The sequence below is a fragment of the Calidris pugnax genome, unplaced genomic scaffold (assembly GCF_001431845.1).
Source record: "Calidris pugnax isolate Ruff unplaced genomic scaffold, ASM143184v1 scaffold81, whole genome shotgun sequence".
Taxonomy (NCBI): Eukaryota; Metazoa; Chordata; class Aves; order Charadriiformes; family Scolopacidae; genus Calidris; species Calidris pugnax.
Window position 1 is genome coordinate 8,470,419 of NW_015090880.1, and position 14,303 is coordinate 8,484,721.

The 14,303-nt window shown below is 38.2% G+C and overlaps 1 protein-coding gene across 1 annotated transcript in view; it reads right to left on the reverse strand.

Moving 5' to 3' along the window:
* Positions 1-801: 801 nt before the first annotated feature.
* Positions 802-14,303, reverse strand: part of ATXN7 (ataxin 7) — a 64,409-nt gene continuing 50,907 nt past the window's right edge. Inside the window, exons 3-10 of the mRNA XM_014946866.1 lie at positions 13,608-13,860; positions 12,678-12,940; positions 11,814-11,896; positions 9,807-10,072; positions 9,212-9,410; positions 8,241-8,362; positions 6,479-7,436; positions 802-5,186 (exon numbers count right to left, since the gene is read on the reverse strand). Coding sequence (XP_014802352.1) covers positions 5,169-5,186; positions 6,479-7,436; positions 8,241-8,362; positions 9,212-9,410; positions 9,807-10,072; positions 11,814-11,896; positions 12,678-12,940; positions 13,608-13,860 — 2,162 coding nt within the window. The 3' untranslated portion in view covers positions 802-5,168. The remainder of the gene's footprint in view (positions 5,187-6,478; positions 7,437-8,240; positions 8,363-9,211; positions 9,411-9,806; positions 10,073-11,813; positions 11,897-12,677; positions 12,941-13,607; positions 13,861-14,303) is intronic.

A 14,303-nucleotide genomic window follows, 5' to 3' on the forward strand; every position in this document is an offset into this window, starting at 1 on the left:
GAGCTCTGCTCCACCAGCTCCCGTCTCCTGCCCACTCCTGCACAGCCCAGCGCCACCATCTCCAGTGCCCCCAGCTTACAGGGCAGAGCAGACATCAGAAACCACTACTAGAAAAGAAAAAGCATTTGCAGGAAGGCAAGATAAAAAAAAAAATTAAATTAAAATCTTCAGTCAACACAAAAGATCAGTTAACTGTAGAAATGCACTTATAAGTATTTATAAAAAGGCCAGGCAGAACCTGCCTCCTGCCTGACCCCCCATTTATATCTTGTAGCATTTATTCCAAATATTAAAGAAAAACTTTTTTCTTGCCATTGTAAAAAAAATAGAGGAGAGAGAGAGTAAAGGAAGCACAGCCATGGATGTAACTACGAATTCCTATCCCGCAACCAGGAGTTTTTACCAGTTTGAGAAGCGGCTCCTCAGAAGGCACCCGCCACACGCCAGCCCCGAGTCACGCGCAGAGAAAAGCCCACGGGAGTGTTTAAACCTGCTGAATTCACACACTGGGCCTTTAAACTGTCAGAACACGGAAGATGCTATTTTTTGACCAAAAAAAAAAAAGAAGAGGAAAAAAATGATCACGCAACATACTGCATCTGGGGTTGTAAGAGCTGCTTCCAATTAGTCTACTTAGAAAACAATAAAGAGTGAACCTTAAGTGACAAAACGTCCTTCGGGTGGGAAAAGCCCTGGGGTACCAGGGGGGAGGGATGCAGCCCCCCCCCCCCGTGATGCCCAGGGATGGGGATGGAATTTGACCACGTCCAATTCTCTGAAATTAGTTCACATAAGCACCGGTACAGGTAATGGTTTCCTTTAATGGTGAATGATTTTATAATGAAGCAGAAACATATAATGTATTCCATGCAACCAACCTCATTTATTGAAAAGTCCTAATTTTATTGCCTTGTTTTAGTAACATGTTTGTTCAACAAACTAATCTTTTTTCATGAAGCAAAGCACAACTTTTTCTTATAAATAGTATAAATTATTTTATTTACAGAAACTTGTTACAAAACAAATAGACTATATATTTATTTTTTTCTTTTAAATATCCAAAGTAATTTTTCTATCCCATGACATTTGTTCATGTACTATACAGCAGCCAACACAGAGTTCAGCTGATCAGATGCTCTTGATTATGTATACAAATTATCAAACTATTCACACATTTTACACAGGAGATTGCTTTTAGAACCAGGCTCAACACCGAGCAAGATGCTTTTTCAAGGCCTACATTCACATTGACATTATGTAGTGCTCATTTTAAAATTCTCTTTAAAACGTAAAATATCTCGCACAAAAGGTAAAAATGATTATTTTCTGCTGAACAGTGAAACATTTAAGAATCTTTCCAAGCCCAATTCCCTCCTCCAGGACAGAATGAGTGAAAGACGAGAGAGAGATTCCTTGGCAAGAGAACTCTTACAGGAAGACAACTGCCTTAGAAATGTCATGTGGAAATCACATCTTTTATTTTCTAATGGTTTTAAGAGGTACTTACTCAGGTTTGTTTTGTTTTGTTTTTTTTCCTGGAATACCAACTATTTTGAACATTTCCTAAATCATTTAATTTATGAATTAATACCCTCCCCTCCCAAAATTAGACATTTAAATAAACTGCTGGTTAAAACCATATTTCAAACCCTTGGCGTTATATTAAATATGAGTTATCAGTGGGATTGTTCCAACACGGGGTACTCTAATTAAAAGATTTTACAAAAGTTACCAGCATCGTTCGCTTTCTTTTGTCAACCCATCTCATTAATTTCAGACAATATATATATATATGTATGTGCATATACATATACACGCACACATACATATATATACGCACACACATATATTATATATAGGTGGAAAAAGCAAGCTCCAAAATTTCAACTGAACATTCAAGTCTTTTAAGGAGAAGCTGTCTAAACAGTCCAAGCTTAAAACTAGTTATATCAGGCACTTTCAGTTTTTCCGTTAGTTTTTTAACCACATGAGACCCACACAAATGCGCACGCACACGCACACGAACACTAAAAAAAAAAAATAAAACCAACAAAAAAACAAAAATAAAAAAATTAAAAGAGAAGCAGTGTGTCACTTAACTAAATGTAAAAGTCTTCTGGGAATCAGGCAACTGATAAGCAATGCCGGATCGACCAGTTGGGCTCCGGTCCCGCGCTCGGGGGTCCCCCCCAGGGAAGGGCTTTCCCACCTCTCCACTCCCCAGACATGAAAAAAGGGACACAAGCTTTCACAAAAAACGGAGGCATCCCTTAAAGTTGCAAAGTAGGCATGTTAGCTATTGGCTTGGCAGTGAACCACTTCAAATTATAAAAAGGTATTTTGCTTTTTTTTTTTTTCCTTCTTTTTTTTTTTGCCTTTTTTTTTTTTAATTAATTAATAAATAAATACTAGATGATCTCAATTGTACCAAAACTGGATATAAGAAAAAAAGACCTGTGCAAAAATACATATTTAAATATGTACAATCAATTAACAAAATATGTCTTCTGAAATAGGGATACTTCAATATTTATAATAGAACAAGAAATTCCAAAATAAAGATACAAAAGTATGCTTTTTTTTTTTTCTTGTATAATTCTTTGTTCATCATTGCAGCAATTTTTTAGGTTAAGAAAACTGCAGGAGTCATAACGAGAAGTTGGAAAGACTATAAAAACTGTATCTCTTAAATTAATACCAAAAATCTGTCTAGAAACAACCCAGCCACTGCAAATTCAATTTTGCAAGGAAAAAAAAAAAAAAAAAAGAGAATTAATTTTAAGCTTCCTTAATTATTTACAGTAAGATCTATGTGACAATAAAAGCTTCAGGAACAATGTTCTGCTTGTAACCAAGCGGGTCTATGCTGGAGGGCAGGAGGAATTCACCATGTTCTAACTCTGGGCTCCCAATGGCTTAAACCCCCCCGAGGCAGGGGGAGCAGCACTCAGGAATTACATTTTTCAACACAGTCTGCACGCTACCGAAGGAGCACAAATTTGCCATTTATGCTTTCAGATCAACAGAACCTTAAAAAAAAAAAAAGAAATTAAAAAATTAAAAACACAAGAGGAGAGTTTGATCACAAACTCGCTAGCGTTCCATCTCGCCAAATTTGTGTGTCCTTTACCTTTGTGTCTATCGAGAGTCAAATTGCACTTGTGAGTGGCGCTATCCTGAAGTGGAAGCTCTGCCCCAGGGACTTCGTCAGAGCGCGGATTTCACTCCAAACACACGGGATTTAATACTCTTTGATTTCTCTCTGTGGCATATCGCTTTGGTTCCTTTAACGTTAAACCAATCGCAGTTCTAACCATCCTTTTAACAGGGCACCTTATCAAACACGAATCCTTTTGTTCCTGAAAAGTTGTCTAGTTATTTCTATTTTTTTATTTTTTTTTAAAGTTTGCATAATAGGTATCTGTAGTACGTTGCTTTCTCAATGCGATCTTTTGTATCAATTCAAAGCTAAAGTGTCTGCATAGAGGCTTCTTGTTGTGTTGCTGTGTAAGAAGGATTTCGTAGCGAGTTCAGGTTAAACTGAAAGCATCGTTAGGTAAACAATTAAGCAACTGCTACTCAGAGTGGCTTTGGATTCCCTGATGTACGACTTGCCACCAGAACTGGGGAGAAGGCTGGGCTACGCGAACAACTGGGCAGGCTCAGATTGTCTCTTCTCAGCAATAGCTGGTGCCCCTTTAAGGCAGAAAAAAAAAAAAAGAATAATAAATATCTTCTTGGTTAGGAATTTGTTTGCCTTTGCTTTGCCCCTCAATAAAAATTTAGTTGGTTTTGAGACTTTACCTGATGTTTAAAAGCTTAAAAACATCCAGACGGATCAAATCAAATTACGATAAGCCCTTTAGCAGAATTCACTTTTGAGGTGTTTTGAAGCAAGACAAAATATTTCATAAAAAATTGACTGGACTATATAAAACTGTGTAAAGCCCCCTTTATTCAGAAAGGCTGGGGAGTTGTGGGGTGACTGTGATGCATAAATCTGCGCTTTATGGTGAACTTGGCTGTCAAATTGGCCTTTATTTCAGAGTTTTAGAAAAAAATCTTACCGAGTGGTTGAAAGCAAAACATTTTAAGGATCTAGTTATACAAACAAAGCATAAAGTAACTGACTTTTATGTTTTTTAAAAAATATTTAAATACTTTAAATACTTAGTTTTAAAAGGGCTCTTTTTACAGGCTGGAAGACAAATCCAGCCTAATTTAACCAATACAGTTGTTATTTTTTTTTAAATAACAAAGGCCTACGGTATACAATATAGGTCAATAAATACGTTCTTTGGGCATATAGTTTTAGAGGTTATTTGCCTTTGTCTGATGTTTTTGGATATTTTTAAAAAACAAAATTTACTTTTATTTTCTTCTGCAATCAAATCTTATTCAAAAGAATAGAAAATAGGTTTTGTATCATCCAAGTACGACATTTTTATACTTGTTTTCTGAGTGATGGCGTCAAACAAGTTTTTCTTTTTCTTGTTGGGTTTGTTTTGTGGTTTGGTTTTTTTTTTTTTTTAACCCCTGGTAGCTTCTTATCCCAAATTACTTGCAAAAGGCTGGGCAAAACACAGACTATTTTTTGAATTGTGCTATTTTTGTATTCCATTAAAGGAACATTGCTATAAAAACACTAAAGCCATATTTCCCTTCTTGAGGGCTTCTTTCCATTGTGCCTCACACATATTTTTTTTTTCCCCTTTGTAGTGGGGTCTTCTCCATTGAGGGTGTCTCTCTGGTTAGCTATCACCTACAAAAGACACCATCAGTATAAAAATAAGTCCACAGTAACGTTTATTTCCCCCCAGAAAACATTCGTTTGCCCAACCCATCTATTGTCAAATAGTGGCAAGATGATGTACTCCTGTAAGGAAAAATCTCACAGGTTTGTAGCAAACAGTCCAGACCACCCTTAACACTGATAAGAGCAATTACGTGGCTGAACTTCATCCAGTGTCCATTTCTAGTATATTCGCTGCTACAGACATGGCTTCAGGGAAATTCCTTGTTTAAGTGACAGTCCAGTAGATTTCCACACCTGAGGACCATGGGAAGTTGGGAAAACTCAAGGCATCTTGGAGTCCAGAAATCCAGATGGAGGTTTTGCTTGTAGTGAAAATTGTCCAGTTGGTTTCTCACCGTGGTGCGTTGAGCGATCAGGGACGTGCCTTTGGCTTTTGAGCAAGCAAAAGAAAGAGAAGGGTGAGTGAGCCAGGCTGACCGAGCAGATGCCCTCAAAAGTCATTTTCTGGATAATGAGAGCGCATTTTGGGGAGAATCAGCAGGTACAATGCAACACGTGGTCGGTTTCTCCGAGACTTGACAATTCTCAAGCTAAAGCTCTTTAACGTTATAATGGTTATAGACATGATTTCCTTAATTCACTCAAATTGTATTTCTCCTTTACTTATATTGCGTAGTTGAAATAGTAACTCTAAGTCCAAAAATAAATCCAGCCACCTGAATGCTTTTTTTTGTTGTTACAGTAAACACAAGAGTGAAAATCTTCCTCTATGGCTGAAACTGAAAATTAAGAAACCATTTTAGAGAAGCTCTTACTGACCCCCTACCTCTCCAGGTACACAGAGTTCAGGTTATTAGCACCAGATGAAACAAAATGTTTCTTGGGTTTTCAATCTCGAAAAAATCTAGTTCTAAAGTTCCACCTTCTATATTCTCCTCGAGTTGTATCAAATTATTTTTACCCCTCCAAGTGATCCTCCAAATCAATTTGAATAGTATTACTAAGAAGCCCAAGCTTCTGATTTCTAAATTACCTCTCATCCCAACTTATCAAGAACTTTCTCTCCCAATACACAACTTTTCCAGTGTAATTTCTTTAAAAAAACCAAACTCCCAAACTGATTTTTAAAATAGGATCTTATATATTCATAAGATCTGCTTCCTTTATAGCAAATCCATTTGCTTAACTGACTAAAAAGGTTTCTATCTTATTTATAACATTTAATCTGGTTATTACTAAGAAGTTAGTCAATGACACCTTGGGATAATAGGCTTATTTTATCACAGTATCACAGTTCTGTTATCAGCATCACGTTCCACTTTGTAGAATGTTTATTACTGCCACAGAAACAAGAAGTCAGGCTGAGACGCGCAGCTCGGTTCCAATGGCTGGCTGGCAAGATTTACTTTTTTAATTCTTTTTTTTTTTTTTTTTTTTAAATGTGAGGACCGAATTTTATCTGAGAGCAATTCACAGCAACATCCAAGGTACTTGGAATGTCATAATTAAGGTGACTTTAAAAAAAGAGGCTACACTTTATGAGAGTGTTTATAAAAATCTTGTACTATGATAACAACCAAAATGAGTAGTGGAAAAATAAGAGAACTGTCTTTTACTTGAAGAGATCCAGAATTGAGTAGCTAATAATTAAGAGAACACATATAAGATAAGCGTGTGAAGAAGCACGTTTACATGGGCCTAGCTCGAGACAAAATTTCATACCTGATGAAAAAGAGAATTGTTCATCAGTCCTTGCGTCCCTGGGATTGCACCAGTGTGTTTTGCATGAACATTGTTCACCGATGTCAATTTGGCAACTTTGTTTGATTTGCTGCTGCTGCTGCTGCTGTTTATGCTGCTCGAACCAGGTGAGCACTTTCTTTTCTTTCCTATTAATTTGTCAAGGGAAGGATGTGAATGTGAAAAACTGCTGTGTGAGTTTACAGTCAGCTCGCTGGACTGATGAACAAAGGGCCCTAAGGAGAGCGTGGAGTCGCTGCTGTTCATCATCACACTCATTCTCTTGATGGATTCTGCAGGGCTTCCAGTCGGAGGACCCCTCCCTGATTGGTCATGTTTGAGGCTAACGGAGTTAGCTTTGCTAGTCATACAGTTGAGGCCAACGCTGTGGGACGAAGCTGTCACCGACGGATGATAGGAGGTCCCAGAGTTTCCAGAGTTAACCACACAGTTTTTCCTAAAGGACTCCGTGGAATGAGAAGGTGCTAGCAGTGCGGAACTGTTTTTACGCTTCTTTCCTGAGCCGCCGCTGCTACTGACGCTGCCGGTGCTGTTACAGGTGCCACTGCCAGCAGAAGATTCCTTAGGTTTAAAAGATTTGCTGGATTTCATTTTCTGAGGTTTGCTGGGCATAGGTGAAGGTACAGAGGAAAGCACTGTAGGTGTTGAAGGGGACGAAGACACTTGTCTTGATTGCATACTGCAGACAGGATCCACCGCACCCAGCGTGGCAGGATTGGCATTTAGTGTCGTTCCGTGTGACGGTACCGATTTATTATTCAGGGACACGCAGGAAGGAGACACCAAGGCTGGAGATGACATAACCGTGGTGGGTAAGAGGAAACCTGCGGGGCTGACACCGTACTGGGACGTCGGCATCGAGTTCGTCCGATGCGGTGCACGAACTGCTGCTGTGTTACTGGATGCTGGAGGAATTTTCCTGCAGGCGGACAGGAAAACAAACAAAAACCTACATAGCTACAATCCTTCGGAATAATACTCAGTCTAATAATCACAGAATCACAGCATCTTCTAGGTTGGAAGGGACCTTAAAGATCATCTTGTCCAACCGTCAACCTAACTGACAAAAATAGTCACCCACACAACAAACAAGGAGCATCATCACTAAACCATACCTCCCAGCACTACATCAACCCGTCTTTTGAACACCTCCAGGGATGGTGCCTCAACCACCTCCCTGAGCAGCCCATTCCAATGCCTGATAACCCTTTCAGTGAAAAAATTTTTCCTAATATCCAGCCTGAACCTACCCTGGCGTAACTTGAGGCCATTTCCTCTTGTCCTGTTGCCTGTGACTTGAGAAAAGAGACCGGCCCCCACTTCTCTACACCCTCCTTTCAGGTAGTTGTAGAGAGCAATAAGGTCTCCCCTCAGTCTCCTCTTCTCCAGGCTGAATAACCCCAGCTCCCTCAGCCTCTCCTCATAAGACTTATTCTCCAGACCCCTCACCATCTTTGTCGCCCTTCTCTGGACCCGCTCCAGCACCTCGATGTCTTTTTTATCTTTTTTAATGCTACGTTAAAGTGATCTTGAGGCTGACTGTTAATTTAATGAAATATTTTAGTTGTGCCAGTTAACTGTTGCAAAAGATGTAAAGCATAGACTATCACCCCTTGATCCCATTACTCTGAACACAAGATTCCTCTTCTTTGACTAGAACCACAGGCTTTACGTATTTCTACAAATACCAAGAAGAATAAGAACTCTTTCAACTTCTACTCACTTCCACATCTGTGAATTAAGATGCTTCTCCAACATGAAGTCAAGTGCACATCGAATATGGTTCCACCGCTTGTCAAACACGTAATAACCTCTTCCAATTTGCCGACTACCAAATGTGCAAAACTGAAAAGACAGATTTTTTTTGTTGGCGTTTTCTATTTTCAGTAACAACTCTCTGAACAACAATGTACTCGTTTATAAATAAATATTGCTAAATATGCTTTTCGATGTTTAAATCAGGGATAAAAAAAAGAAATTAGAATTTTTATTTCTATGGTGTAACAACTACTTTAAATTTTTGGCCTTGGTTTATCTGGATTATTTTCATCCCATCTGATACTTCCACACTTACAGCCAAAAGCAGCAGTCAAATTTGAATCCCTTTGATTAAACAGGGAAGGACAGCAGTGTGTGTGTATAAAAACATTACACGTAAATATATATGTAACATTCTACTTCTTAGGAGTTATCAGCTATCTGTTCATAGTTTGGTTTTTTTTTTTAAAAAAGGAGATAATTTGACATACAGGCCGGGTAACAAAGCTTGTGCTTTTAGTTGGACTAACAAGCTTTGGTCAAGATTTAAATACTGTGATGACTGGTGCCTTGAGTAAAAAAAAGTGTATATGTGTGGGAAGTCCAATAACAAAATCTCACCAAAAGGCACTGTTTCCATGTCCTTATTGCACAACCACAGCCCTCCAGAGCCGTTACCAATCTTACCTTTGGTATTTTGGCATTTTGATTTCTTTTGGATTGGGGAAGTGAGCTCCATAAATATTTTTCTAGTGTGTTTGCTTTGCAACTACAGTTAAACCTCACTGCCTACCAGGCAACAAAATAATTTTCTTAAAATCCAGGAAAAGAAATTTCCCATAACCAATAGAAAACCACCCTTAAAACTCCCCAAGTAATTTGTTTACAAGTCCAGAGCCAGCAAAAGACCAAGGTTAACTTTTACTTAAAACGTACAGCGGCTGGTTGAGGATGATGACCTGAATAATGACAATCCAGTTTTTCAACAGGCTCTTCTTTTTCATCACATTCTCCCTCATCACTGGATAACCGAGATGCTGGCTCAGCTGCAGGCAAGGGAGGGTGCGGGGACTCGTGGACAGAAGGAGACTCGCTGGGGACATTTCCACTGTGCTGGGCTGGACAGCCTGGAGGCCTGGGCAAGGCAAGCAGTAAAGGTGTTATTGAACCAAGTCTAGTTAAAAATTCCAAGCTCAAGTGCTTACTGACAGAAGGAAATCTACATTTAACAGATTTCTGGTATTTTCCATAGTCTCACAACGCATCCACCCAGAGGAAGGACAGGATGGTGCCCCTGGAAAAGCAACATTGCACCATTTTCACTGGTGCAAGTCAGCTTTTACTCTTTCAAACACCAAACCCTCCTCATTAGGAGTTACAGCTCAGCTTGTTAATTGCTAATTGCAGACAGTCAGCAGGCCTAGAGCAAAAATACTGCCCCATTCAACAGATCCATATCGCTCTTTCAAAATCCACCTGATGAATCTACCAGTATTAACTTCATACCATTGGATCTGCAGATTTTCCTTACCTTGGAAGACTGGGGGGGTGAGGTTTGGGTTTATTAGGTAATAAAGGCTTTGATTCTGTAAGAGTAACTCCATGAGAATTTTGGTGCAGCTCCTGGGAAGTTTTAGTAGGTGAGGGATGTGGTTCCCTGAGAGGGGGCATCTGCTGATGATGATCCGAATGTCGAAGAAGTTCCTTTTCCCTGGTTTTGCTTTTGTGCTCGGCTAATAACACATCGAATCGTTTTCTTCGACCCTGTACAGCCCTCCGCTGGGTTAAGGAATGTGTCTGCAAAACCATAAATAAATCATTAATCATAAACCATTAAGCCTATTAGATCTGTGGAAATCAAAACACTCAAAACACGTGTCCGGAGCTCTAAAACAGAAAAATAATCCCACTCGTGGTTTAGCAAACAAATGGGAGAAGGACTTAGAAAACAAACTTTAAAATCAGTTGGTGGTTGATTATATCTGTCTGATACAAAGTAACAAGAACTAGCAATTGAATAAAAGGCTTCTTTCAAATTTCTTTTCAAAAAAAGCTACCAAAGCTCTTGTAAGGTTAAGACTAGAATCAGAAATCTTTTCTACATTGCTATTTTAATTGCCATCTACTGCACAACCAAAAATACTAAACATTTACTTTCACTTATGAAAATGCTTAAGACAACAATGTTTAAAATCAGACTTTCAATGGGAGACATGAAAAATATTTATAAAAATACTTTGCTTCCTTCTACATACTAATATATTCCTTGAAAACTAATGTAATCAAACAGATATTAAGGAAGGCAAAAAAATACAGTGGAATCCACAGTCAGACAGAACTCGGAAGTCCTTTGAGTGTCCCGAATGCTACACATCACAAGATGTATATGTGTCTATAAGGCACAAATTCCAGGTAAAGTGAAATAGATAGAAGTTATTTTTTCTGAATTGTCAAAGTCACATACAATACCTTTTTTCATATGGCACAAAAGGTTTGACTGGGTTCATTTTAGTAGATAAAACATTATTATTACGTAATTCAGACACAAATAGCAATTCAAAAAAATATGTTATGAGTAGGTACAATATAAAGAATTGCTAAGGAATGTTTTTTACTTTCTTTCTCTTTTACACTTTTGATTTACCTACTCCTCCTGTAAAATCTTGAAGCTTTTCCCTCCTCTATTAGCAAAGCAATTGCCTCCCCCCTGTAATTCCAAAAGGGCAATGTGTCCAAGTTCAGTTCCTCTGGGGCATTAGTACCAGCTTCATTTACCTTTGTTCTGTAGGTGGTTTATTTACCAGATGCTTCCCCTACTGACAGTTCAGCTGTTTTGCAGGAAAGTAGCTAAATATTACACAATTGCAGGGGATTGGGATTTTTGGTTCCTCGGGACCGAGTGATACCCTTCTGTCCCTCAAGACTTAGAGCCAGAGGAAACATTTAATCTGCCAGAAAGTTTTTAAGTATTGTTTAATTTAGAGTTTGACCTCCAGGCATACTCGTGGCTTTTTCAGAAGGCTCATTTCTGAGTTGGCTGTAGTGGTACATCAAGCATTTACACAAATACTTCCTAAGTATCTGCTGCAGATTCTGCTGGGGGGAGGAAAAGAGGGGATGTGAGAGGGGAGGGCTTGATGCACTTAAATCTTTCATAAACAACGGATACTTTTAATGCTTATGAGGAATTTTAAAATTCATGATCTACAACCCAAAGATTATCCCCAAAAAGAAGAACATGCCGGCCCCCTACTACCTGCATGAGGAGTAACATAATCTGTTCCACATAAACATCCATGTTTAAAGGGTTTATATAAAAATACAAATCTCCAGGTTACTTTAAGAAATATGTTTTTGAAAAAATTATTAACAATTTTGAAAACAATCCCTTCTTGGTTCTGGGCAACATGTTTTGAGAGGTATCATTTACAGTGGTAATTACCGCCAGCAAAAATTTGTAGCTTTCTGTTTGCTATCACATTGCTCAGAAAAATTAATTTGAACTTTACACAATTGTATTCTGATTAAGATATCCTACCTTGCATGTCAAAGACCTAGTACAAGGTTTCCTGGTTTCCACATCAATGACACCACAGTATATATCAGGATCAAATTCTCTCTCTGTCAAAGATACACAGTATTTAAAAGTTATCAAAAGACATTCTGAAATACTAACATCTATTTTCATTATAAAAATTAACCAGATTTGAAACCATTTTCAAATGTAACACAGGCAAATGTACAAACGATAATGCACAATAAAAATGTACAAATAAAATTTGCTACACTCTCAGCAAGTTTATGGTGTTCTGAAATAGAGATCTAGAGTCTACAAACTGAACAGAGACATTTACAGCTGTAAGAGACTCCAAAGGAGGAGCAGATCCTACATGTCAGGATCAGAGGTCACCATCAATGCGAACTGTGACAAAGAAATGGTGGTTTCTTTGTTGGTGGTTTTGGTGTTAAGACCTCTTCTACCATTCTACCAACACTCAAAGTTGGTAGAAAAGTGTAAAGAACAGACTGGGTTTGCATTTTGGAGTTTATGAGGTGCTAGTTATTCCATTTTCTATGTACATTTGGACCTTCTGTATGGAAAGGACAAAAAAATCTTTAAAGATAGTAGAAGAGTGTCATTTTAAAACTGTAAGAACTGACAGGCCTTTGAGGTCTGCATGGTTTCTGAAAGCAACAGCCCCATTTCAAGTTGTTTGCATCCTTTAAGAGCATGTCAAGTTATAGATCTAAATTCTAATACATAAAACATACCTAATTACAAGTTACAGTGTTATAAAAGTGTTAATTTACTTCTGAAACTTTTTCCGGTATATTCTATGTATGTATTTCTATAGATATACTACTAAGAGGAATATAGAAAATAATAATTTAAAACAATTACCTGACAATCTTTTATGTAAAAATTTCCTATTATTTGTATTTTCTTCAGGTTTCTTTTCCAAAAATGGAGGCACAGAGAGAAGACCTTTACCATTCAGTATCTGTCCAGGGGAAGGCAAGGGTGGCTTTGGTATTGAGGGACAATTAAGGCCAGTCTTTATTGAGGAACTCACAGTAGTAGAACAAGTTGGACCAACAGCAGCTTTCAGTTGGGCACCATCTATCTTTGGATGAATCTTTTCCACTTTGACAGATGGAGTCATACTATTGTTTATGAAAAACAAAGGGGGAGAAAATTGAAAATTATAGTAGTAAATGATAAAAAGTATGTTATGATACTTAAAGTATGTTATTACTCAACAATACTCTGATCTATTCACAATGCAAATAAATGTAGACCTTTCTCCTTTATTCCCAATTTTCTTATTGTTATCATTTTTATTTTCACATTTTTATGATGTCTCTTCTGTCCCCTTTACCTTGTTAAGTATTTCAGAGAGATTCATCACAGACTTCAGAAACTGTTATTTGGATTCATGGATACAGCACGTAACCAAAGCAACTGGAATGGGCCTGTTATGTCCAGTGAGAAATGTCCCATTCTGGGACAGTAAATTATATTATCAGTTCTGCGATCTCACACCTGCAGTTCAAAAATCACCTGAACTCCCTTATGATCAAAGAATTAAGAGTCCCTAGTAAAATGACCTTTGTTTACAGTGATTTAAGATGCAGCTTTGCAAGAGGTCTTGTTCAATATAGTAATGAGTATTATCTATAATCTTAGACTTGGCTGCTGGAAAAGATCTGGAGGAGTTTACAGTGATTATCTCTTAAACAAAATACTCTCTGAAACAAAAGGATGTTCTACTGATATAGCAGTGCCTTTGAAAGTAATAACATTTAATTCTTTGTCAAAACGCATACTCACATTTTATCATGGGGAACTTTGCTATGCTGTACCGAATGCATTAACCTGTTGTTTCCGCTGATCTGCAGCTTGTCTTTGGGTGATTTCAACAACTTGGAATTCGATGATGATGCACTAGTACCTCCACTGGATGAACGATTGCTCCCACTTCCACTGCTACCTTTGTTTTTTGAAGGGAAAGATGAAATGAGGGAAAATACTGAAGAGGAGGGAGGAGTCAAAGGCGGCTTGCTGGAGGAGCTGTGTCTTCTTTCTGAAAAGGGAGAAAAAAAAAAGAAAAAGGGTGTTTCAGCTCCCATACAGAAACAGTTCTTAAACACTTCATGTTGCTATTTGCTCCATTAGCATTTTTTCCCTTTATTGGCTTGGGAGGTCCCCCACCACACACAGAGCACAGAGGATTCAAGCCTGACTGTAATCCATGAGGCTTCACTCATTGCTGGTCCCCAGCTGGTTATAGGAGTCTCTTTTAACTTTGGGAGCCACATTCCTCACTCACTAAAGCTTGGCTTTTAATAACACCCCCCACTCTCTCTCCATCTTAAAGAACAAGAAAGTGAGAATCAGACCTAGGCCTCAGACACACGAAGCAAAGAGACCTTTATCCTCAGGCCAAGCAATCTTAAACATCGTATTTTCTTAAAGGCTAACAAATCTCTGTAAGTATGTCTCCTCATGGTCAAAATTATATTGGAG